The 26,524-nt window shown below is 40.3% G+C and overlaps 2 protein-coding genes across 11 annotated transcripts in view; one reads left to right on the top strand and one right to left on the bottom strand.

Annotated features, from left to right (window-relative positions):
- Positions 1–7,415, top strand: part of KANSL1L (KAT8 regulatory NSL complex subunit 1 like) — a 137,989-nt gene extending 130,574 nt beyond the window's left edge. For all 7 annotated transcript variants that reach the window (XM_032354660.1, XM_032354662.1, XM_032354661.1 and 4 more), the window contains 4 exons: positions 1,757–1,808; positions 3,055–3,167; positions 4,743–4,911; positions 5,750–7,415. In XM_032354660.1, the coding sequence (XP_032210551.1) occupies positions 1,757–1,808; positions 3,055–3,167; positions 4,743–4,911; positions 5,750–5,980 (565 nt within the window). In that variant the 3' untranslated portion in view covers positions 5,981–7,415. The remainder of the gene's footprint in view (positions 1–1,756; positions 1,809–3,054; positions 3,168–4,742; positions 4,912–5,749) is intronic.
- Positions 7,416–8,029: 614 nt separating this feature from the next.
- Positions 8,030–24,193, bottom strand: RPE (ribulose-5-phosphate-3-epimerase). Of its 4 annotated transcripts, XM_032354665.1 has the most exons (8): positions 23,956–24,064; positions 23,255–23,285; positions 18,358–18,398; positions 17,764–17,843; positions 12,867–13,006; positions 12,342–12,476; positions 11,558–11,644; positions 8,030–9,247 (listed from the first exon to the last, which is right to left on the bottom strand). In XM_032354665.1, the coding sequence occupies exons 5-8, from the start codon at positions 13,002–13,004 to the stop codon at positions 9,125–9,127; spliced, it is 483 nt and encodes a 160-aa protein (XP_032210556.1). In that variant the 5' UTR covers positions 13,005–13,006; positions 17,764–17,843; positions 18,358–18,398; positions 23,255–23,285; positions 23,956–24,064; the 3' UTR covers positions 8,030–9,124. The 4 variants fall into 4 exon arrangements, with proteins under 4 accessions (XP_032210556.1, XP_032210555.1, XP_032210558.1 ...); XM_032354664.1 differs by lacking the exons at positions 18,358–18,398; positions 23,255–23,285 and having other exon boundaries at positions 23,956–24,193; XM_032354667.1 differs by lacking the exons at positions 18,358–18,398; positions 23,255–23,285; positions 23,956–24,064 and adding an exon at positions 24,104–24,191.
- Positions 24,194–26,524: the final 2,331 nt, after the last annotated feature.

Here is a 26,524-nt window from a genome sequence, read left to right as displayed (position 1 = left end):
ACTTTGTCAATTTTTATGAAGAACTAGGAATTCCTAAGACTGACTGACTCTGCACTCTTAAGTCTTTTATATAGTAATATTTAGTTATTACATATATATATATATATACATATATATATATAAAAATATGGCACAAAAAGGTACTTTAGGGATGTAAATAAGTATAACAACAAGTAATCCTTGATCTTTAAAATGGAGTTTTGCACAAGATTGCAAAAGCGTTCAAAGAAAGCAACTACCTTTGCAAGGAATATTCACATTATAAGACGGTAAGACTTGTCAAAACAACAAAAATTATGATTTTGAGGTATTGTTGCCAAGTCAGCAACAGATTAGTAGGAAGATCTGGGAAGACGTCATGAAGAATAGTTTATTCACACAGGGAAACCGCAAAAAGGTACACAGACAAGTGTGCAAGGCTAAACGGGAGAGAGATTTTGTGTAGCGTGATGAAGTTATGGCTAGAAAAGAAATCAGTACCAGATTATAGAGGTCCCAGAATGCCACACACAGATCTGCTTCCTACTGGCACTGAAGTTAGTCAGTTGTTTTTTTAAAGCAACAATAAAAGTAGTTTTTTAAGAACGTGAATCTGGCAGCAGGAAGTAGAAGAGGTTGAAAACAGAGATAAAAGCTCACTGACAACTACAGTAATTCCTACCATCTCTATTCTAGCTGATTTTCAAATTTCCTTATCCCTAATTACTTTGAGGTATTAAGAGCTCTTAAGAGGTGCCAGGGTGGCTCAGTTGGTTAAGGGACTGCTTTCAGCTCAGGTTATGATCCTGGAGTCCTGGGATCAAGTCCTGCTGGGCAGGCAATCTGCTTCTCCCTCTGCCCCTGCCCTTTCTCATGCTCTCTTTCTCTCTCTCAAATAAATAAATAAAATCTTTTAAAAATTTTTTAAAAAGCTCTTAATACTGTATAAGGTATATGAGAAATCCTACAGAGAATCTGTTGAGACCTTCTACATAAAAGAAGTAACATTTATGGTTATGATGTTCTGCAGCAATGATGTTTTTCAATTTACTTTGGAAGGCTGGAGCTGGCTGGTTGGGTTGGTTGGTTAAATACAAAGGAATTCTGTGGTTCAGTAGTTAAACCGGAGAGACCATGACGGGTGTCTTCACACAAATTGCCAAATGCTCAAATCAGATCTCTCTTCCCCCCAACCTCCCCAACCCATACTCCGTACTCCACCCCGCCCCCAACTGTCCTCCCGCCTCCCTGCCAAGCCACTGTAGCACCAGCTACTGACTGAATTCAAAATTGGTACATTCTTAGGTATAGAATGCAGCTATGCAGAAGAGACCGTTTACTCTAAGGCCAAAAGTCTCACCTTCTCATCTTTTTTTTTCATAACACAAATTGTTCTCTTTAAAAAGAAAAAGTATGGGGCACCTGGGTGGCTCAGTGGGTTAAAGCCTCTGCCTTCAGCTCAGGTCATGATCTCAGGGTCTTGGGATCAAGCCCCGCATCGGGCTCTCTGCTCCACAGGGAGCCTGCTTCCTCCTCTCTCTCTCTGCCTACCTCTCTGTCTACTGGTGATCTCTGTCTGTCAAATAAATAAATAAAATCTTTAAAAAAAAAAATAAAAAATAAAATAAAATAAATAAAAAGAAAAAGTATGAAAATACAACCATTTGAATTAATGGAAGCCCCGAGAAAAGAAAACATTACTTCATTGGCTGTGCTTAGAGAATATAATTGCTACTCTTAGCTAACAAAAGCTGAAATTGGTTTGTATCTTCAACAGCTGGAGGATGGCTGTTCTTCAGCCTTTGGAAGAATACCATGTAGGTGAAGAGGTAAGTTTCCTTTCACTTATGGATAATTGCACTTTATATATTATGAAGCCTGCTTAAATTTGGTATTTGAGGAACTAAAGTGAAATATATAAGCTCCTTAACATATACTGATTTTAACATATACTGATATTTTTTCACTTATGAAAACAAAATTCTTCATTAAGGATATTAGTTTCATAAGGAAAACGTTTTTGTGCAAATTTGCAAAGACAATTTATGAAGAAATGTAGTAAAAACAAAAATCATTTGCTTACATAAATTGCTGAAATACTGAATTTACATAAATATCTATATTCATTCCCAGTATTAGTCATATTTTCCCGCATGAAGAGATTTAGTCTTAATATTTAAGCCTATAATACCATATTCAAAACGTTGGGAGCAAACGGCTTTTGATTTTGGAAACCTTTGGACTTGAGAAAGTAATGTGAACATGATAGATACATCACATAAGACATAGAGGGAGTCTAGAATAGATTGTTTCTCAGAAAATAGTTCTAGAATTTGGCCAGATCAGGCTATGTCACTGAATGAATTAGGAACACTTACTGTTTCAGAGTTCAAGAACTGCAGGAAAGGGACGGAGAGCCTGTATGGGTAAAACTTCCATTAAGACAAGAACAATTTCATGGAAAAATACCAAATAACCAGACTAATTTGAAGATGATATTCTGCAGTAGCAATATAATATAAGGCATTTTCTGTCATAATCTTTCTAGGCCCACGGACTCTGTTTTACAACCTCCAATAATAACTTTTTAATGCCCTCCCTCCTTTAACGTGCTCTTCCCTAGTTTAGAAGGAGCCTAGCCAGGAAACCCAGATTCTTAAACTACTACCACCGGAGTCTTAGAATTCCAGATAAGTCATTAGTTAAATGAATTTTCTTTCCTCAGTTTTACTTTTCTTTGCTATTAACATTCCTAGAACAGTATATTCCATAAAGAGCAATCAATATAAACCTTTGAATGAATTAAGCATTAAAAATTTTTTAACGCAAAGCACTGTGAACCTATCTGTAATCTAGATAAGTCTACAAAATGACAGATTAGGGAAAAAGTTCTCAAAGAAAAAACAAAAAGTTAACTCCCCGTATTTTGGAATTTGACGCTCATAACACTTGTTCTCTGAATTTAGATTTACTTTATAATTTTCTTCCTATTTTGTTCTCTTGATGAGGAATTGACACCTGTTCTCATATTTCAAAATGTTTCTGATAAAAGAAAAACTTTATTTCTAATTCCAGGTAGAAGATCTTTCTGATGAAGTCTTCTCCCTAAGACACAAAAAATATGAAGAGAGAGAGCAAGCCAGATGGTCACTATGGGAACAAAGCAAGTGGCACAGGAGAAACAGCAGGCAGGTGTTATCAATTTACAACCCCAAACCATGAAATCCATGTAGAATCAACAAAAATTCTGCGTGACTAATGAGAGATACCTCTAAAAATGAATAACATCCGTTATTTTTTACTAGAAGCAAAACACAGCATTTACTGAGTACATTCAAAATATATTTGGCTAATTACAGTGATGAAATGCATTTCTATATTTTCCTCCATTATTTCCTCATGTTTATTGTTAGCCTGAGGAATAGATTTAATTCCTCAAATAATGTGGAAATCGTCCCTAGATAAAGTAGGTCATTTCAGTATACTCTAACAGCAGACCTAACACTAGGGATTAGAATCTGGGTGATCTATTTTAACATAACCACTTAAAAAACACGTTCTTAAAAAAATTTTCTCAAGAAACATACCTAGTCTAAAAAGCAGATGGTCTAAAATACTTTGAAAATATGACTTTGGGGGGGAAGAAAACCCTAAAAACATAATTAGTAATTATGTATTTGAGAAAGTCCATGGTATTTTATATTTACATTTGATTGTGTTTTAATATAGCCAAAACACACAGAGCAAGATCATGTTCAAGTCTGGTAGTCCACTAAATTTAGTGTGGAACTCATTTACTTAGTGCAGGTGACCCCTGAACACAGGTTTGAACTATATGAACTATATGGGTCCACTTATACATGGACTTTTTATAGTACAGTCCTATAAATGTGTAACATTTCCTTTTTTCTAGCTTACTTTACTGTAAGAATATAGTATATAATAAATATAACATACAAAATATGTGAATCGCTTGTTTACATTATCGGTAAGGCTTCCTGGAGAAGAGTAGTAGGCTATTAGTAGTTACGTTTTGGGAGAATCAAAAGTTACATGCAATTTTTGACTGCATAGCAGGTTTGGTGCTAACCCCTGTGTTATTCAAGGGTCGGCTGTATTTTTCTTTGCCTTTTTTTTTTTTTCTTTTTAAAAATTTTATTTTTAAGTAATCTCCCCAAACCCAACTTGGGGCTACAACTCACAACCCAGAGATCAAGAGTCACAAGCTAGACCAATTGAGCCAGGCACCCCTCAGCTGTTGTTTTTAAAACACATTTCTCTGTTTAGGTCTCAAAATACCAGATTTGTATTAGATCCTTATTCTAAGAGCTGTTTTCACACACACACACACACACACACACACACACACACACGAGACTCAGTTCTCAACTTTCTCCACATTCCAGAGATACAACTTTCTGGAAGTATAGAGGAAAATGTGAATCAAGAGAATTCTCTGGGAACTCAGACTGTAGAAGTCAAGTAACTGTCCATTCTCATGTAAAAAGAAAACAATAACAACAAACCCCAAACTCAAACCCACTACTACAATTTGGCAAATTCATAGAGTATTATTTCTAAGATGCTGTTTAAGTCTTTGAGGTAACATCAGCACGATCAGCAGATGAATTTTTAAAAATCTTCTGAGCAGGACTGTTTAAAGAAAAGCTATGAAATTCAATTGATTTAGTAACACCTTGGGGTTGTTCATAAAATGTTAAGACCTGAAGAAGTAACAAATATTTTCTTGATTTTCTTGCTAGAGCCTACAGTAAAAATGTGGAAGGACAGGACTTGCTTTTGAAAGAATACCCTAGTGACTTCAGTGGCGGCCAGCACTGTGCTGCTGGAAGTCCTGCTGAGCTCTCTTCAGAGAGCCAGGATCTTGGTGCACAGGGCTCACCTTCGTTAAATGAAAGTCAAGAAATCAAGGTAAGTGGAATATATACAACTAGTTAAACCTCCTTTTAAATGCCTTTTAAAAGTGTGTGTAGAAAGTGCTTGTTGCAAATTATTATGTAACAAATCAGAGGGTATGTATTCAAGTGTTCTAGTTCCGTCACTAATACATACTTTATCTTTTCCTTAAAGTGTAAGTATCTAGTTTCACATACTCACTTCTCTGAAGCGAGAATTCTATCCAAGTTTCACTACAAAACCAACCTATTAGAGAGAGCAGCACCTTGTCTGTGACACAGTAAATGCTAGCTGCTATTTCTCTTCTTTTTCTAAGAGATTTTTACCTGTCTCCCCATAGATCCAGTTCTTACCTCACAGGGAGTGTTTTTCTAACACAGCATCTATATGTTTTTGCACCGTTCTTCATAAGGAGGTATTGGAAAATAACAAGATCTAGAATGGAGATCACAAACTATAGAAACTAATAGGCAAGCCGTAGAAAGTTTGGGGAAGGTAGAGTCAATAGGTGTCTGTAATAATTATGGGCCAAAAATGAAGACATGAAAGTAGGAAATCAAAACACACTTGAAAGAGGCTTTCTGAACATACTCTGATGCTGAAAATGACAACTGATGCCCTACAACAGTGTCTCCTCTTTGTGGAAGGGCACAGTGAAAACCTAATTCCCAAAGGTCTTTAAGCAATTCCCAGTAACGACCCATTTGAGTTGCTAGATATTCAGGTCGAAATGAGTTTGCATTTATGTGCTAAAGAACAAAACAGGAATTACAAAATTGACATTTAAGGATTATTTGATACGTGAATTTAAACAAATCAGTTGAAACTTAACTGAAAATGTTCTCTCTTTCAGTCTTTGTGGTGGGAACGACGGACTTTTCCGCTGAAGGACGAAGACACAGAAGCCTTACTATGCCAGGATGAAAAGAAGGATCACAGTGAAAGTTTGAGCCCAGCCTCCCGTGGTGAAATCTTCTGTCCCACTGCCCCAGAGAACAGTCAGCATCCAAAAAGGCAGGCAGACGAAATGGAAGAGTACAAACCTTTTGGTCTAGGACTTACTCATATTAAAAGAAATAGGTGACAGGGAACAGGTTTAAAAAAGTATGTACGTGAATGGAAAACGGGGGGAAAAAAAAAGCCCTGCTTTCCATCCCCCACCCCTTCAGTCACAGTTCCAGAGTAAGAGCATGTACTGCATGTATTAATCTTCGATGCTGTTATAAAACAGGCAAGGTAGGTCTTTTTCCTTCTTGAACCACAGGAATAACTAGCTTTTCACCTACAAGACAAGTGCTAGTCTTTTGTGTTTATGATGCAAATCACAAGCACCAAAAAATTAACTGCTGCAATCTGTTGTTAAATCACATTACTGGGTAAATGACTTTTCAAAGACTGTGTGTGTGTGTGTGTGTGTGTGTACACACACATCTACACACACACACACATATACACCTGTGCATCAAATGACAACTCTTTCCTGTACATTTCTATGTAATTTCTAGGGTGATTCATTAAAATTACTTCAGAAATATATTATACACATATGTGTGTATAGCGTATACATACCTATATACACAATCATTTTTAAAAACACTGGCAGCGACCACTCCACTTGAAAATGCATGTATGAACTACCCCATGAAATGTAAGCTGTACCCTAAACAAAGCACAGGTTCCAGTGATAATAGGTATCTAAAAGTCTTGGCTAAGGGGAGATAATTTTTTAAAAAACACGTTTAACCAACAGAAGTTATTTATGGAAATTTCTATACAAGATAACACAATATGCCTTTATCTAAAATCACTGTTATCTGTTAGACTAAGGGTTACTTTCCATTCGCTCCTAACAGATGAAGGAAGACAAACAAAGTAGAGTTAAATATTGGTCTCTTTGAAAACCTGAATTTTATCTATTTTATGTATCTCATGGAGAGAAGACACCAACTTAAAATAAGCAACAGGAAAGTCCTATCAGTATATAACAGTATAAAAAACTGTTGTATTTCTAGTTAATTTGGTTATTCCTTACTCTAGCTCACTCAATTCAAATAAGCATCTATTCTTACTTGTATCCTAGAGTGAGAAAATTTTTCAAAGGATAACGCTTCAATACTGAATACAGGAGGGTACATTAAGGAAAGTTCCTTTTGAAGCTAACACATAACTTTCTCTATGTAAAAGCTGAGGCAATTTCTCTCATATAAAAAAAAAAGGTTATTCAAGTTATACTACCCATAGAACTGACAATCCTGGCCATCTGGCCTAGTCGGGGGGGGGATTTGACACTAAGTTTTTTGTTAGGGATTGGAAATTATACTAGTCCCTTTAAGGAAGGAAAAAAATGCAAATTCAATACTGACAAATTTTTGCTGTAGTTTTACTGTACATTTATTTTTAAAAAAGGAAACAAAAGCCAGACAAACCCAAGTTGTCTAGGCAAATAAGCTCAAATCTTTGTCATGTCCGACATTATAATCTTCTATGTAAGTTTTTTAATTAAAGTTATTTCTATATGCCTCGTGTGGTCTGATTTGATTAAACGCCACCTATTCATGGCACAAACCTTTCCTAAGTCAAAATAAAAGGACGAATTTTTATCTTGTAGGATAGAAAACACCAAGGAAGCTCTCATGTGGAAGCGTTCATGTTCTCATTTTTCAAACCTTATTTCTTAAAACTCATAGTAGCCTAAAGAAGTTTAATGATACTAGTCACCTGTTTACTTCCTGCCATACGTATTATATAGCAAGAGTATTGGCAAGAATGAAGTAACAGATAACACATTTGTGGTCAAAGTATAATCTGGGACACAGTTTTAAGTATTTAGTGTACGGATTAACTCTGTACCTTGTCATCTTTTGGCCTACCTCGTCTTTGCTGGATTAATAAAATATATATCCTTGGGGTCAAATCCATAGTATCCAGAATATCCTCAGCCATCTGGTTCTGCTTTAGCGTAAAATTAGACTGCAAATAAGACAATGTTACATAAAAGAGGCTTCCTTTGCCTATCTACATCCCAAGGGCTCCATCTGTTTAAAAAAAAAAAAAAAAGTACAAACCCAGAACTGCTGTGCCCCACTGGGTTCTTTCAATGGGACCAAGCTGTTGCTGAGCTCTAGTATCTTCATTTTTTAAATGGGGACAAAAGTGCCTGTTCTGCTACTCTTAAGACTGATTTATGCATTTAATGAGCTTATATTGAAGGACTTTATAGGCTACAAAATATAAATGACAGCTACTTTGTATTGAGCATCAATTCTACTATAGTTCTGGAAATAGTAGCAGAAGTTTTACAGATAGCATATGATCTCTTTTAATGCTCAATATAACCTTACATGGTTATTATAATTATATTCAATGTATAAATCAGTTAACAGATACTTAAAGAGACTGGTTGATTTGATTTGCTGAAGTCAAATAAGTCAAATAGTTGGAAAGGAGAACAGTCCAGAATCAACTCCATAGTACTTCCAAATAGAAGCTTTCCTTTCCTTTCTGCTCAAAGCTAGCACAAGATTATTGTTAAGAAAAGGAATGGGTGGGATCACTGTATAACTTGCCCCTCCAGCAGAGCTGACAAAGAAAACAACTTGATAAAATCTGTATTTGTAATTTTAGAACAGTCCACCTGAAATCCCTTGGCTTCATACACTGTTTTTACAGTTTTTATGCATCAAATATAAGGTGCAAAGTAAAAGACCAATGTTAAAGAAGCAAGAATACAGTGCGCCATCCTAAGCAGATTCAAACTTAGATTTTTCACAAGTTCCATTCTACTCATGTTATCATGCGCACAGACAAATCAAAATAACACGAAACAGGAATAAGGACTTCCTTTGCTTTGGAAAACCAAGAAAAGAGAAGACTTAAAATGCAGAAAAAACCATTTTTTTTCATAGTAGCTAGTACACCTTCATTAGGCTTTAAGACACACTTCTGTTCATAACCTTAATACAGCCATATTTTTACTTTATAAAAATCAAGTCTCCCAGTAAAAACGGTATTTTACCACACTAATCTTTAAATTCTATCACTAAAAAGGTAGTTATACACACCAATTTCTAACCTCTTGGAACGTTCTGCAGAATAGATTTTAGTCACTGGAATGAATAGCTGCTCAGAAAAACAGCACTGCTTCAACTGTGATAGGATTCGATAGTCAATATTCTTGTCTTCCAGTAAAAAAGAATTCATGAGCATAAACACTGGACTCCTTGTGGTTTCATCGATCAAGGGAACGTTTCTGAGCAGCTTCTGAGCAAACATTTCTTAACAGGTTGATCACAGATCTGGGGTCATCGCTCCTCATAATGGCACTGCCAGACACAATCATGTTAGCTCCTGCCTGGAAGAAGTAAACATTCAGGTTATGCTTCAAAGGAAGATGCACAGAGGCTTAAAACAGAATTTCTGGACTAGAGTATCTACCCTTGCACTGTCAGCGCTTGAACATACGAAAGCTACCTTGAGATGACAGACTTAAGCAATCTAGTTCAATGAAGATAAAGTTGAAATACTTACCAAGTGAAGATACCAAGTTATTTTTAAATGGGTTTATGAAATCACAGACTTGTTTGTGACCACCTTTAAAATAAGCAACACTGTTGCACCTTTGCTAATATTTAGAAAAAGCTGTAAAAACCTTTAATCCTCAGTTCTATTAAGGTTACTCCAAAATATGCCAATGCTGACCCAGCTATTAAGAAAACAAAGTATCGAGGTGCCTGGGTGGCTCAGTGGGTTGGGCCGCTGCCTTCGGCTCAAGTCATGATCTCAGGGTCCTGGGATCGAGTCCCACATCGGGCTCTCTGCTCAGCGGGGAGCCTGCTTCCCTCTCTCTCTCTGCCTGCCTCTCCATCTACTTGTGGTTTCTCTCTGTCAAATAAATAAAATCTTTAAAAAAAAAAAAAAAAAGAAAAGAAAACAAAGTATCTTTTAATCTTTATGTAGTTGACCCTTGAACAATGCAGGGGTCAGGGGTACTGACCCACCATGCAGTCAGAAATCCACGTGTAACTTTTGACTCCCCCAAATCTAACTACTAATCACCTCCTATTAACTGGAAGCCTTACCAATAACATAAATAGCTGATTCATAAATACTTTGTAAGTTACATGTATTATGTACTATATTCTCATAATAAAGTAAGCTAAAGAAAAGAAAAATTGTTAAAAATTATATGGGAAATACAATACTGGAAAAAAGGACCCATGCAGTTCAGACCCATGTTCTTCAAGAGTCAACAGTATATGAATTGGTAGACAATTACTGCTAAAATGTGAAACTATAAAATATGGCAACATTAAATTTTCTCATTTTGATGTCAGAAAGAATGAAACACGTTTTAATGCATGCTTCACTGCATCCCACAAAGGCTTTGAAGGGTTTAAGAAAGACTTTTGAGATACTTCTTAATGTGGAAGCCAAGAAATCACAGAGAAAAGCATATAAGGTAAGTCCAAATTTAGTTCTGAGCTCCCTGGATTTGACTCGAGGAGGGAAAGCCAATCTGTCCTGTGATCTGCTTCCAGAACAAAGTACCAGGAAGCTACTGGGAGAGGCCCTGGAAGGGAGGAAAATTCTCCCAAGAGACACTGTCATACAGCACACTGCATCTCCAAAGACAATTCTCATAAAATGAAAACAAGCATTAGTTTTATAGGGTTACAGCGTAACATGTAAGCAGGAAAAGCCCAGCAGCAAAAACACAGTTCAGTAAAAAGTGGTCAAAGGATATATGCTCACTAATTGTTTGGTCCACTCCTCTTTCGTAAATATCTCACAGCCAAGCTTTTGAGAAGTACCAGGCAGAAAAGTATGGCATTTATACAAAACACTGAAAGTGCAGATAGAGCAGGTCCCTTAACAAAAATAGACCATATAAACTTTAATGGCTGCAGTATTACCGAAGGGGCTGGCACCCCCCACCCCGTTTTTTAAAGGATTTATTTTTCAAAGAGAGAGCATGAGCAGGAGGGGCAGAGGGAGAGAGAGAATCTTAAGACGACTCCACACTGAGCGTGGAGCCCAACACAGGGCTTGATCTCACAACGCTGAGATCATTTGGCTGGCACCCTCTTATGAAACTGAGGGCCTAACCGGCTTGGCCAGTTAACTTGGGAAAACTCATCCCACCTCTACATAGAGAATCCTAACCCTAACGCTAACCCTAACCTAGATTTCCACCAGAAACAGCTCAGTTCTTGCAAGGGACAAACTAGTAACTAATACACCTCAGTTATACAAAATAACCATCTTTTCCCCTTATGAGCAGGTATGTTTTCTTTCGGTGTTTTGGAAAAATGTCTTACTCCAAGGCCTAGAACTTAGTAATCTTGGAAAGGCTGGCATTAAGCATATTCTTTAAAAAAACAAAACAAAACAAAAAAACAAAACCCAGAAACAAAAACCGAAAAACTTCCTTCGGCATCACTCAGATAGCTGGGACTTACTTCTTAATGAACGTATAATTGAGAATATATCACTTACTGCTCTTCATTTTCATAGTTTTACATTTGAATAAGAAAAGTGCTCTTCCCAGAAAGAAAGGCAATTTAGGAAATGAAGGGGAAATCTCTTTGGCGCACAAGACAACATCCTACTAGACACATTTGAAAGGAAACGGGTCTGGGTCACAGCTGCGGAGCAGTCTCACCTCTGCACATTTATGGATAGTGTCAGGGCCTACTCCACCATCGACTTCTATGTCCAAGGATGGGAACTGGGTCCTCAACCAATGAACCTAGATATACATGAAAAAACAAGTGACTCCTATGGTGGATACATGGGGGGGAAACAAAACCAAATAAACAAAAAATCAGAGAGCCATCATCAGCCGCTGCAACACAACTCCAAATATCTCACACAGTATTTATTTATTTGTTTACTTACTTATTTAGTTATTTTAAGTGATCTCTATACCCAACGGGGGGCTCGAACTCAGAACCTGGAGATCAAGAGCTGCATGCTTAGCCAGGCACCCCATCACACAGATAACTTTGTATGAATACAAACAACAATTGGGGATACTTTCCTTTTTCATATACTGAAACAAATTCAGTTTCATAAAAGCAAGGCTTGTTCTGTTTGGGAAACAGCATTCAGTCTGTCATGCCTTTGCAGCGAATACACCTCATGCCAATAAGACAAACACAAAACCCTCAATACGCAATGAAAAGAGATCTCCCAAGAGGTCTGAAGGCTACAAAGGTAACAGCTTTGAAAGAAAATGTCAAGATGAAGATGTTAAATTTTTCTCCTCATTTCCAAACCTCCATCTTTTAGGGCACCTGTCACACCATATTACAGTGACCTGTAGGCCTCCCTCCCACATCACCTTCAGAGCGAGACAGGTCTAAAATACACAAGTGGTTCAATGTACACTTACTGAATGAGCACAAACAACAAAAGCCTCACCCCCAAATGAAAGAGTTTTTTACCTTTGGCATCATATCTTCCATGAATTTCTGCCCTCCAAACCCAGGTTCCACTGTCATAACCAAGGCCATATCTATCTGATTAGCCCATGGTGCCAAATACTCAACTGTGGTTCCCGGTTTGATGGCAAGGCCAACCTATAATAACAGACAAATTTGCTACATCACATTAGCAATTCTTTACATATTTTATAACTGTGTACATCAGACCCAGTAGAAGTATCTACTCTTAGAGAACAGAACAGACACAGACAGGGAATGCATAAATTATTCAGATTATAAGTACTTTTTTAAAGTCAACAAGGCTACCCCAATGTAAATGTTTCTAAAAGGCAGTCATTTTCAGGAAACATGAGTGGAATCTAGAAATCCTGTCTCCCAAACAAGTTATACTTAAATGCTGGTTTCTCAGCTGAAGAACAGCTGCCGCAGTCCAGTCTGGTCCACCGATCACTTCTTGTCTTCCACCCAAACGTCCACAGTGACAGCGAACAGTAGAGAACGTTACAGTCACTGCTGCCTTCTCACCTTCATCCCATTCTCCCGAATGTCTTTAATCAATGCCCCTGGGTTCTCAGTAGCCTCAAGATGAAAGGTGTATTGATTGGCTCCCGCCACGGCCATTGGTTTGACCCACTGTTCCGGCCTGGACACCATCATGTGCATGTCTAGAAAGGAAAGACACAACTCCTAAATATTACTGAAAGGAAACTACCTGGCTCAGATAACTGAAGCCAGCCCACCGTTTTTGCTGCTTTGGATAATGAACTATTTGGCATTAAAGTAATTCTTAAATAAATACCTTTCTGTATAGCTAGACAGGGCTTTGGTTAAACTCACTTACAAAAAAAAACCCTACATTTTTCCACCCAAAGCATATGGTGCTGTATATGACAAGAACTAGAACTCAGGAAACCTAGGTCCAGGAAATGCCACTCTAAAGAACTTTTAAAAAGTCCTATTATCTATGTAGACTTAGTTCCTCATCTATAAAATAAAACAGCTAAATTAAATGATTCTACCAATATCTTAATGGGGCACTTACTGCACCATTAATTGCTCGAGGCCCCAGGGACAGTGCAAAAACAGATGGACAGAAGCCTCTGCTGACATGGGGCTTACATTCTTAGTAGGGGAGACACACCATAAAGAAAAGAAGTAAACACAGGACACAATGGCATGGGAGTTAATACAGCCAGTGTGGCCGGCTGCGGGGCCGGGGGGGGAGCCCTGCAAGGGGAGGGGAGAACAGGTAAGGTCAAAGGGGCACAGGGTGAGTAGACTCAGGACAGAGCTCTGAAGCCACTGGGCTTTACTCTGAATGAGACGGGGGGACATGGTGGGATCTTGAGCGAAATGACAAGATCTCACGGAGAAGGCCACGGCAGTCACCCAGGGAAGCAAGCACGACAGCAGCCACCGAGGCTGGTGAGAAGCGGCAGGCTTCTGGCTCTGCAGCACCGGCTGGCCAGCCGGAGTGGCCGTGGGCTACCACGGCGGCCGGTGAGGGGGCAGGGGCCAGGAAAGCGTGGGAGGAAACTGCAGGTCTGACTGCATCCTAACCAGAGAGCTCATCACAGAGACAGGCTAGGGGAAACAGGGTGGCCTTCCGCAGGATCCGGACTTCAAACACAGGAGCAATTAACGAGAAGAAGGTGGCTTAAAAGAGGCTGAATCAAGAAATGCTGCTGTCAGGAAGAAAACAGTAAATATTCCTCTGCCAGATGGGTGTGCTAAGAAGAGTTGTCAGACTGTTTGTTTTTTGCCAGAGGACGCATACTTGATAGAGCTGAGCTCGAGTGAAAAAAAAAATTTCTAGTATTCCAGAACTCGACTAAGACCATAAAATGCAATACTTTGAAAACTATCAGGAAAAAGAGAATACTGCTTGACAAATGAAGCCAAGGTTAAAGTTTGTATTTCCAAACTAACAAAAGTAACAAAAATAAAACCTAGATTAATAGGTAAAACATTGTTTTTAAAAGACAGACTCTATTTGGTGTTTATTTCTTTGTGTTCTAAACAATAAACAGCAAGGGAAAAAAAAATCAGTCTGCTTTAAAATATCTAGTTTACTCGTTTCTTAAGTTACCAGACTGCTATGTTGTGCACTCTCCAGTATGCAGGCCCCATAGGCAGCCCTCACTGGACAATCTCCAGTGTTCAGAGAGCCACGGGTCAGTGGAACTGCCTATAGTTAATGTACTGAGGTCAGCAGTTCTCAAACATTCCGTCATCAGTCTTCTGTTAAGAATTACTGATGATTCCTGAAGTGCTGCTGATGTGGGCTATATTTATAAATATTTAAAATGTATTAGAAATTCAAACTCAGGGCACCTGGGTGGCTCAGTGGGTTAAAGCCTCTGCCTTCAGCTCAGGTCATGATCTCAGGGTCCTGGGATCGAGCCCCACATTGGGCTCTCTGCTCAGGGGAGAGCCTGTCTCCCCCTCTCTCCCTCTGCCTATCTCTCTGCCTACTTGTGATCTCTGTCTGTAAATAAATAAATAAAATCTTAAAAAATATATTCAAACTCAGAAATTTTTAAGTGTCTACTTATTAATTCACTTAAAAATAATAAGCAATAATAAATCTATCACGTTGATATAAGAGTGACGCTATTTTACACTTTTGTTAAGTTCCTACTGTCTGGTCTGACAGAAGACCTCTCTATTTTCACATCTGCTCTGAGTTCAGTCGGTTGCATTATGTTGTTTTATGTGAAGGGAAAAAAGTACACGGAGAAGGGAGGGGCACATTGAAAGCCTTTTCAGACTAGTGCAGATATTCTTCTATTTCTACCTCAAAACTTGACAAGTAGGACTTTTATAAAGGTTAGCTGCAATGTGGCATCTGTAAACTCTCCCAGGGAACTGTCTGCACTTTGTTACACTGAAAGCTGTGGGCCTATCCTAATACACTTTAAATGGATCTTTTAAGTACCAGTTCACTGACTGACACAGATCTTCCAAAGAGTGACACATTTCACTATATTCTATCAGAAAATCCCACTTGTTAATATCACTACAGATTTTATCGGAACAGCTGTAAATAGCAGAAAGCTAATGACCTCACAGAGGCAGACACAAGTTTTTCAAAATTCCAATTTTCACTTGCAAGCTCTAACTTTATCAGTGGAAACAAAAATGAGGTATCGCCCTTGAAGTGACAGGCTAACTCAGTTATTTCAAAGAAAATGGCAGTAAGATACCGGAGTCTGATAACCACAGTTCATCTGCCGGCTGTTCATTCAAGTGAAAATAGTGTTGGTGAGAAAGGCGGCCAGTCAGTTCACAACTCAGGGTGGTGCAAGTGCTTTTCCTCGAGAAAACCATCATCACCCCATAGGCAGGAGAAATGCTTCATATGTACTTCCCATTCTGCCACACAGAGTAGTAAAAGAAACTCACCTAAGTATCAAGATTTACTATAGTTCATAATCAGTACTGATTCTTCAAGGATATTTACTATGAAATATCAAGGATATTACTATGATATTTACTATGAACAAGGATATTTACTATGAAGGCTGACGAAGAGTAACACAGAAACTCCTTGGATCGTTCAATACCATTGCTCTGATTCGGGCCACACAAACTCACCACCACTTTTGTACTATCAGTATAAAAAATGGCAAATAACACTATCTTATGAAAACAGTGTTCACCTCCTGTTCCATCTGCAAGGGATTCCTGTGGGTGCTCAGACCATACCCGAAGACCACGGATTTAGATAACCGCAAAACAAAAACAAGAACAAAAACACAAAACCAACAGATTTTCCCAATCACTTGATTGCTTAATGGTTATTTCTACTCAATACTGAGATTGAACAGTTCAGAACTTTAGCAGTTATACATGCAACTTGTGAATTATTTCTTAGAATATACACACGAATCAGTTACCCGACAACGACCGAGATCCAAGAATTAAACAAAAAACACACTATTCTTAATATAAGAAACAAAGGTCACAAACCCAAACATTAAAGCATTTGAAATCCATTCATCTTTACTGCAGACCCACTTCTAGACAGACTGATGAGCAAGTTTATTGGCAAATAAACTAAAAGCAGAAAGAAAAAGCAGACTGCGTGTGGTCGTGTCAATAGGGTTGGTAAGACAGGCACAAACACAGGAGACACAGACAGCAATGAGAAGTGATGCCAGGAGTCCAATAAAAGAGAAAAGGGAAAAAATAATTCGTTTAAATCCATACAAAGCCAGATGCACAGGACTCTGCAGCCATGGCACAGCGGGCACAAACAAGGTTACTTATTGTATTCACCTCTGATATTCCTAAGGACAAATTTTTCTTGGTAAATTCATTTTTTAAAATGTAATTAAAAAGTTTAGATCATCAGAGGATTATATTCCATTATCTGAAAATTTCAAAATGGTGAATGTGCTAATCGAATACGGTTTCCCTTCTGCTACATAAACTGATAAGGCACATTTTCTTTCGTGCAAAGTCCATGGATACCATAAGGCTCTGCCCGAGAGACACTTCCACCAGGACGGCCACGGTCCACAAATGGCACCGTTCAATGCAGCAGTCACCAGACTCACGTGGCTATCTAGAGCCTTGCGATATGGTTAATGCCACCGAGAAGCTTCATCTTTCATTTCTTTTAATCTGAAGGAACTTAAATTTAAATAGCCACATGTGGCTAGTGACGACCATATAGGGCTGCGCAGCTAGAATCCTTCATAAAATTGGTCCATAATCTACCAAAAAAAAAAAAAAAATCTAAGTTTAAGCCACGGCTAACTTCATTTAAAAGAGCAATAACAACGTGAGGACTAAATCCATGTTTATGAGAAATAACCTCCAGGTTACTGGGTCTTCTTAAAAGTCTTAACTCTCCTTATCCTACAACATCACAGTGGAACATACACTGGCCCCACTTGCAGAAACTCCAATTTGCATGAAATAATTGGTTTCACTTCTAAATTCGGATGTAACAATTACACTAAACTCCAATTTTCTGTCTATGATTACCTTTAGGAAAGCCATAGTAAACGAAGTAGATTAAATTCCTGCTCTAAAGGAGTTTACAGCTAGAGAAAAGTAATCTGACTGAAGGAAGTTCTAGAAAGAAAATTCAAAAGGTGACAGGGTAACTGGACAAAGGTTAATCTAGGATGGGGTGCTCAGAAAGGTCTCTCTGAGGAAATGCCAATAATTCAGGCCCAAAAGATAAGGCAGAGCCGGCCAAGTGAGCAGTGTTCCAGGCAAAGAGATCAGCGAAAACTGCCAAGGCCCTGAAGCAAGAAAGAGTCTGGCTTATTACAAGCAGCCAGTGGAGCCTCGGCACAGAGAGCAGGCGAAAGGGTTCAAGATGAGATTGGAAGCTGAGAAATAAACCGTCTCCTTTTCCTTTACTCGAGCAACACATCCGGCTTCCGACAGCACAACACCCACTTACCAAAGAAAGGATCCTGGCCTAGCTGCTTTCGGAGGCTTTCTACCACAGGGTGCCCAAAGGTGATGTTGGGAACAAAATGCCTATAAGACAAACAAAATCTTACTCTGAAAATGTTTTTGACTCAGTTTCTGTATTTATCTCAAATGTATTCTCCTGGGGGTTAGGAGGATCATCTGTGATTGCAGTATTTTTCAATGCAGTATTTAACATCAACAGTATTAAACAATACCAAAAACATCTCGATAATTTCAGCTTTACAAAGGAGTTATTTCCTTGATATGTCAACAAATCCTAACAACGGCACAAGACTTAACTCTGTAATTCATCATCCAACAGGTAAAAATGGAAGGAAGACAACCAAAACCCAAAAGTTATGACTTGCCCAAGTCACACACTAGTTAGGAAGTTCTGGACTTTAACATGGGTCTCAAACCCTCATCTGTCACAGGATGCCTGTGGCTACTTCTAACCCACCTCTATCACAGGGCACTCAATGACAATTTAACATTTCTTAAAGATTATCAGCAAAGAAGCTTGATGTGTATATTAATAACCACCATTTCCGGAGGGTTTACAACATGCCAGGTGCTGTACCTTCTTTCATTACATCTTCAAGACAGCTGTTCTATCTCCACCTGAAGAGCACAGGATAAATAACTTCCTTAAGTCACCCAGTTCATAATCTGTGGCAGCACAATTCAAACGAGGTCTTCCTCACAACTGACCCAAAGTCCTTCACACCATAACCTACTTCAGGTAGTCCTTCTATAACTAGCTCAATACAGTGTTTAGCAAAACTCCCTCTATACAAGGACACGCCTGGGTTTTATACAGAAATACGGGAATTCCTGCCTACCTAGAGCAGCTTACCATCTCAGTGGCAAGGGATGGCTCAGGCCTCAACAGAAGCCATGACCCTGCGGTCCCAGCTGGTGGTGACAGCCAACTCCTTTCAAATATATCCAGGTGGCCCGTGCAACAGGAGCTCACCAAAGGACTGTGAATTTAAGTGATGGTGGCACTACAGAACCCAGGAGGTTAAGAAGTATTCCTTTTTTGCTCTCACTTTACCTTCTTATCCGTGGAGAAACCCTGAGGGAATGGCAGAGTCACAAGATGGAAGGAGACAATGTCCCCGAATTTCTCCATGGAGGGACGTTCACACTCAACCGGCGCAGGACCGAGAACCAGCTTTTAATACTGATCCACTGAACTCTGGGCTTTGTTGGTTAAAAGTAGTAGGTAGTACCCTACACGAGGATTGCAAGGAAAGCGAAACAAAAACTGGGCAATATGAAAGTAATATGGCACTTGAAAAGAGGGGAGGATCACAAGATTTACAGAATAAAGAGAATTTGTAAAGGTGGGAAAAGAAATGAAGCAAAGGCAGAGATAAGCAAGTCAGAGTCAAAGAAGGAGAGGGGGTGGTCAGTTTGGCGAGCATGAGAAGAACAGGAGGCCGACTACGTCACATTAAGGGTATCGGACGCCAGGCTCGGTGGTTGTGGACTCCATCCTATGGTAAATGTGAGGTGAGGTTTTAAAGCCAGAAGCAGGCAGGCTCAGTCCATGAAGCTTGTGACTTCTGCTCTTCTCAGAGCTGTGAGTTCGAGCACCACAGTGCGTGTAGAGATGACTTAATATGATAATGATAATATTAAAGCAAGAAGCAAATAAAAAATGAAGTGCAAATAATGAAACAGGATGGTGGACCGGGCAGTCCACTGGAAGAAAGGAGGTGGGTGTTGGAAAATGGCAAGAATACTAAGAATGGAAATGAAGACAGACAGATACACACGACAGGACTGTTAACTGATCAGATTTGTAGAGCTGAACAGAGAATACACCATGATCAACACCTTAAGCTTAGAGGACAGAGTAAGTGCTCACAAAAAAATTAAGACTGACATGGGCCAGCCACCATTCTAAGCACGCTCGAAATGTGAACTCATTAAACCACACGAGGGGGTAGGTACTCCTAATACCTGTACTTTATAGACAAGGAAAAGAGGCTCAAGGTCACACAGCCAGTAAGTGCCAGAGGCAGGCATTAAACACAGGCCATCTGGCTCCAAAGTTCAGGTTCTTAACTATCATGCTCACCTGCCCATCTACTGACGACTAACCAAAAAAAAAAAAAAAAAAAAAAAAAGAAAAGAAAGTTCAGGGGAGGAGGAGAGGTCAGGAATCAGGACACCTCTAAGGGGACCGGGTAAGGTGGACACCAGGTAAGTAGGGACACCTGCAAACACTGTGGTCCTTGGAGGCTGGCTGTCCAGTACTTAGGAAATCATTCTACTGTTTACTTAAGAGCAGTGACTGCCTGTGCTACAGATAAGATGCTTATTGTGTTTACTTAGAACTTGGAGGTGAGGACCAGGGAAGCAGACAGTGAGGCTTATTGGATATTATACAACTCTGGGACAGAAGATTTGTATTTTGTTCCCTGTTCTTGTAATTTGCTGCATGGTCTTGGAAGGGCTTTTGTTGCCTCAACTTTAGGCTGCCTTTATAACCGAAAGAGACTGTCTACTTTCACATGTATCTACACACACACATCTTGAGAAAAACAGGAGGAAAAAAACAAATATACCTTTTATTTATTGGGAAACAAGAATAAAATATTACCTAAAACGACTGATCCTCAAATGGTTGGACTAACTGCACTGATGATACACTGGGTTCACCTCGGCCACTTGAAGGACAGAAACCTACCGACACCCTCAGAAGAAACAAAAGACTTATGGTTAAGCTGAAACAAAAAAGGCAACAAACCCAAGCATGTAAGTCAGGGGGTCCTAATCTGCCTGACAACAGTAACCCTGGGCACACCCCTCACGAAAGTATCTATCAGCCCTCCTCCAACCCTACGACACCAAAGAGGACCTGAGAATCTAAATTCTCAACAGATTCCCCTGGGAGTTCTTAGACTAGCTTGGAAAATACCAAATTACTTCACTATCATGAAGAGAAATCTCATCAAGGAAGCCTGTTTCACCATTATATTGTCTTTTTTTCCCTTAAAGGTACATACTAAAGTCTGCAAAGAAGAAAACACAATAAAAAAGTATCTTTTCCCCCCACAAGAGACTTACTGAGATTAAGCTATAATTGGTTCCCAACACAGGAATACAATTATTTTCTCTTTCATCAGGTATCATCATGAACCTTAAACTTTGTAACTGTCATACAATCGATTTCAGACAGATAAAACCTTTACCAGATCTCCCAGCAAGGCTAAGATGCTAAGAGGACGACTAAGGCTGATGTAAAATGTAGCAAGACTGTAACCAGAAAACACTTCCTCAGAATCAGGAAACACAACTTCATGTGCCTACTGGGGCTGGCAGAAAACGAGGAGCACAACAGGGCAGATGGGCAGAGGAGACAAATGAAGAACATCCACGAGCCTAGCTAACGGTGGCTACCATTCAGCTCCAGCCCACTGTGGCCTCATGAGACTGGGGACCCACTACAGGCAAATCTCTGGATGTCTGTCAAAGGTCAGCAACCCAGTACTAATGTGAAATCTCCCCAATTTTAAATCCTGGTGACCCATTTAGAAACTGCGTATTTCCTCTGTTCCTACACTCAGGACCAGCACATTTCTGGTCACTGCTGGTCATGACAGGTGTATATGCATCCTAATTTTCTTTTCTAGAGAACTCACCTGTCCTTCTTTTCAAGTATCAACCATACTAGTGCACCGCCCCCACCCCCACTCCCTCAGTATTCCCAAAACTCATTCCTGACTTTCAAGATGAAGACATTCAGTTTTAATTAGTAGAGAAACTGGAGGCTGCAGAGAGAAACAGGTGCATCCAAATTGTAATACTGGAGATTTTTTTAAAGGGACCAGGAAAACGAAAAGCATGAAGGCAATCTCTGGAGGGAAGGTAAGTTGTGGCTGGCCACTTTGGATAAGGGAATCCACACCCCCACTTTCATACACCTGGTCTAAGAAACCAGCCAGCTTTGCCTCTTCTGGTAGGACATCAGAAAGAGGCTGACCATCCCTAAATTAGTTTCCACTTCTGCAAAGGGGGATAAAAATACCTCTTAGCTCAAAAAGTTGTGAATGTTAAAAGGGAAAGGGCTTTAAAATGGTGTTTGTTGGATTTAATTTTGTCAAACCAAGAGGTTACTTGGTAAAGAGGGAAAGGCATCAATAAAAAACAAATACTTTTATCTTAATAAGCTCCAGGTCTGCCATAAGGCTGGGAGGGGTCAAAAGTGATTCACTTAGAAAAACCTCTATTATGACAGAACCAATCATTCATTCAGCCAATTATAACTAAGCCTGTCATGGTGCTTTACCTGAGGAGAACTGAGGTGAGCCAAAGAGACCCTGCTTTCAGGGAGTTTACAGCGTTAGCAGCAGAGACGTGAAATAAATAACAAAAATAAGTCTATAGTTACTCTTTGAGGAAAAAGAATGTGTGACTCGTTCTCTACAAGCTCAGTTCCCACAGAAGACAATAGTTTCTGAGACAACACAAGCTGTTGCCTGTTCTAATCCTGGCTCCTCTATTTCCTAACTAGGAGACCTCAGACAGGTGACTTGACCTCTTTATGTCCAATTCCCCACTGTCCCATGCTGATGCCAATAACAGTACCATAAGGTTGTGTGAGTTAAACCACAAAGAGCATCAGAACAGAAATAGTTAAGTGTTCAAAAATATTAGCTACTACTGTTATCATTAATATTCCTAACCTGTGAACAGAAACAAATTTTTTCCAGTTATTTAAACATGGTCAAAACTTACTTAAAAACCAAACCGCTTTGCCTATTAAAAAGACAACACACGTACACTTGTAGCCCGCTCTATCCTCAGGTAGGTATCTCCGACACAAAATTGTGTCCTGGACATGAAGTACACACTCCATTCAGTTACATGTAAAAGTTCAGAACTTTCCAGAAAAGCAGAATTATGTCTATGATAGTGCAACAAAAATCAAGTTTCTGTGAGAGATAATACTTACTAATCTCACACACTCAGCCTAGAATTCTTGGTGTTCTAAGACCAAGATTTCGCCATTACCAGCTGGGATACTGATAACTGAATGAGATGCAAAAGGGAAACAACAGATTTAACCAGATAGAACAAAGGAAGACAAAACTCTTGTAACAGGAGTGACATTAAAAAGAAAAGGAAGTCACTGATCGTCTTTTGTAAATAACACAAATTTCCAAATTTGCATGTGATCACACAGGAGGAGTTTCACCTATTTAAAATAAATTTATTTTTCTGCCCCAAGCCAAGGTAATGGCTGTTATCAGGCTAGTTATCAGCCGGGCTCAAAAAAACTACTTGGCGAGCCCAAGAAAACACAATTTGCAACTCTGTCACAATGTTGTGTAATCCTGAGAGAGTCCTACTGTTTTCTCTAGGTTCATTTCCACATTTTACAGCCAACTTCAAGAAACTAGCATCATCCTGATTCTGAACAGTATTAGGTGCTGTAACTACAGCGCTTAAAAATTACTTACAAAAAACTGACCTCCCTGAAGAGCAGGGTGCCTGAAGAGAAAATAAACAGGAACATCAAAATTCGAACAATGATACAACAACTAATAATTACAGAGGATTTACTGTAGGCCAGGCACTGTGTGCTTTACGTGTTAGCTCATTTCATCTTCCAAAGCTGCCTAAGCGGTACGTTCTATCATCACCCCCATTTCTCACAGAATGAAACTGAAGCTCAATGAGGTTAAGTGGCTTGTCCCAGGGGATCCATCCCATGGCAGAACTCGGGCAATCGGGCCACCTCACTACAGGCGCCGAGCTCTTGGTCGTTACCCAAACCTGTCTCCCCAGCTTTGCCACTAACTAGCTATATGAGCTTGGGCAAGTCATGCCTATCCCCTTGGGCCTCAGTTTCTCTAACTGAAAATGAGAGACGTGTCCTGGAGGTTTACGACTGCGACCCGCTCCCAAGGGCTGGGAGACCACACGTTACGTGGGGGGAGGGGAAAAGGTGGAGGTTTGGGACGCTGTCGCAGCCCAGGATTCCGCCTCGGGTCCGCTCCAGGAAGGGCCTTCAGGACTCTCACCCCAGTCCCTTTTTCAGTACCGCGTTTCGAGGGACGCGCTCCGCGGTACAGGGAAGCCGTGCACCCAACAGGCACTCAATAAAGGTGCGCCGAGCCCGCCCCGCGCGGCAACCCTGACCCGAGCCCCGCGGAGTTACCCGTCCATTACATCCAGGTGCAAATAATCGGCCCCAGAGTCCAGCATCCGGAGACACTCGGCCCCCAAATTGGCCAAATCGCTGTTAAGGATGGACGGGCCAATCTTGCAGCCAGACGCCATGGTGCTGATTCCCCAGAGCAAGTTACCCACGAGTCTCCCGGTAAGACGAAAGTGTTACCCCGATTGGCTGCGCAGTTTTAGCCCCTTCCCGGTAGAGTCTTCCGGACTCCACCGGAAGCAGCTGCCCGCGGGGAGGAAGTCCCGCCTCCCCGGGGGTCGGGGCTGTCCGCCCAGGGGGTTGGGGGCGGGGCCTCGCCTGCAGGCCTGTTCTTTTCTTTGACCTTCCTTCTGGCAATATAAGCGTTTTAGATTTCCCAGTCCTCACAGAATTTGAGGAGTTTGTAGATTTTTTGATTTACATCCTCTGCAGTTCCCTTTCCCCGGCTCTTGTTCTCACTTCACTTTTTGCTTCCCTATAGTTTGCATCTGCACTTTCCTCTCCTCTCCAGCTCTTGAGCTTGCCTTTAAAAAACACAACAAAGGGGGCTGCCTGGGTGGCTCAGTGGGTTAAGCTCTGCCTTCAGCTCAGGTCATGATCTCAGGGGCGTGGGATCCAGTCCCGCATCCGGCTCTCTCCTGAGCCTGCTTCCTCCTTCTCTCTCTCTCTCTCTCTCTCTCTCCCTCTCTTCCTACTTGTGATCTCTGTCAAATGGATAAAATCTTTAAAAAAAAAAAAAAACGCATAACAAAGGGGCGCCTGGGTGGCTCAGTAGGTTAAGCATCTGCCTTGCTAAGGTCCTGATCCCAGGTTCCAGCCCAGAGTTTGAGCTCCCTGCTCAGCTGGAGGTCTGCTTCTCCCTCGGCCTCCCCATCCCCCACAGGGTTGTGCTCTCTCCCTCATGGCTCATGGTCTCTAATAAATAAAATCCTTTCTTCTCATCTCCGTTCCCTTGAACTCCTCTGAAGAGGGGAAGGAGTCAGATTTAGGGCAGAGTCCTCTCCCTTCCAAGTGCTAACTAGGTAACCTGGCAGTCACTCCCCCCTGTCTCCTAATTCTCATCTGTTAGGATCCTCCCAGTCTTTAGGGTTGTTACAAGGGTTAGATAAGTGAATCCAGGTAAGGCAGCCAGTTTATGATATCGGGCTCAGTACAAAATGTGGTGGTTATTATTACTATTCTTCTGGGCTTCCAGCCCTCATCCTTACCTAGTTTTTCCCTCTCAGTAATTCGGTGACAAATTGTAATATTTATTTACTATCCAGACACAATCTGGAAGAGGATAAGAGTGTCTGTTTCTCTGATAAATGTGTCAAGGTCATTGTGTCAGGACCAGACGAAATTAAACCACTTGGGGGGTGGGGGGGGGGAGATTTAGCAAGAGCATAGCTTAGATTATAGGGAATGGGCACTTCTACTCTATGCAAAAGGCAGCTGATGGTAACTTGGCTTCCATGGTGGTTCTGGCCACATTCAGAGGGCAACCAGTTCGTTCATGTTCCTCCCAGGAAATCTACCAGTTATTCCAGTATGTCACAATCTGAGCAGAGAAATCAAGCTGGGTACCCATTTTCCCAAGTGGCCCATCCTGCTTTATTTGGAAGGATATTGGTGGAAAGCTTGAGTAAAATGGAACTCCACCGGAGCTGGAGGGAAGAAGTGGAGAGTGTCTAAGTGAAAGGTGACTTGCAGCCAGACTGTGGGGGTTAAAAAGAGACAACAAGGCACACCCATGCAAACTGAACACTTTTCTGAATGAGCTAACCTATTCCCTATGTCAAGAAATGAGAAATGAAACTTAATTAGGCATCTTGAATGTTTTTAGCTTTATTTTATTATATGTGCATATTCAAACACAGAGGTCTTAATATCTTTCATAAATATCTTTCATAAACGTTTCAGTATTTATTCATATGCATTTTTTTCCATGCTCTTTGGTCATTCAGTATTCATAACAGACTTCAAAGTCATCTGAGGGAAGTTGGCTGTGTAATCACTCTTTCGTTTTTACCTATAAAATGGCTAATAAAGGATTTGCATCCTGCAGTCACAGTGGCTATTGAAAAATATGGAGGTACATTGATCTGTAATGCTAAACGATCCTGAAATAATAGAAGCAAATTTGTCATAAGCTTTTCCAAATACATTCTGCCCTTGTTTTTATTGTCCTGAGTGTCAAACCAAACTTTGTTTCTGAAATGCTGCAGTTTAGACCCACTAAAGTAATGAGGAAGTGGGACTTTCTGCTCACTGCCAAGACAAGGCCAAGGAATTGGAAGTGTGAGGTCATAGGGCAACAGCATAACTCGGTGTGATAGCAGCAAATTCCAGAGACTTCATAAAGTATCCTGTATAACTTGAGGAAGGGTATTTAGTTTGCCTTTTGGACTATAATTCCATTTATCACACTTTTTCCCTGTTGGTCCCTTTAAATACCCTCGTCTCATCTTAGACGGGCTTAGAGCTAGGCAGCAGAGTGAAGAATGTTCTTCACTGGCTAAAGGGACAGACACTAAAGAAAGGAGGAGATGTCACCCTGCCTAATGTTCTCTTGCAGGCCTGAAAGAGC

The sequence above is a fragment of the Mustela erminea genome, chromosome 8, assembly GCF_009829155.1.
Source record: "Mustela erminea isolate mMusErm1 chromosome 8, mMusErm1.Pri, whole genome shotgun sequence".
NCBI lineage: Eukaryota > Metazoa > Chordata > Mammalia > Carnivora > Mustelidae > Mustela > Mustela erminea.
The sequence above is the reverse complement of the archived record's forward strand: the minus strand, read 5'-3'. Positions and strand labels throughout refer to the sequence as shown.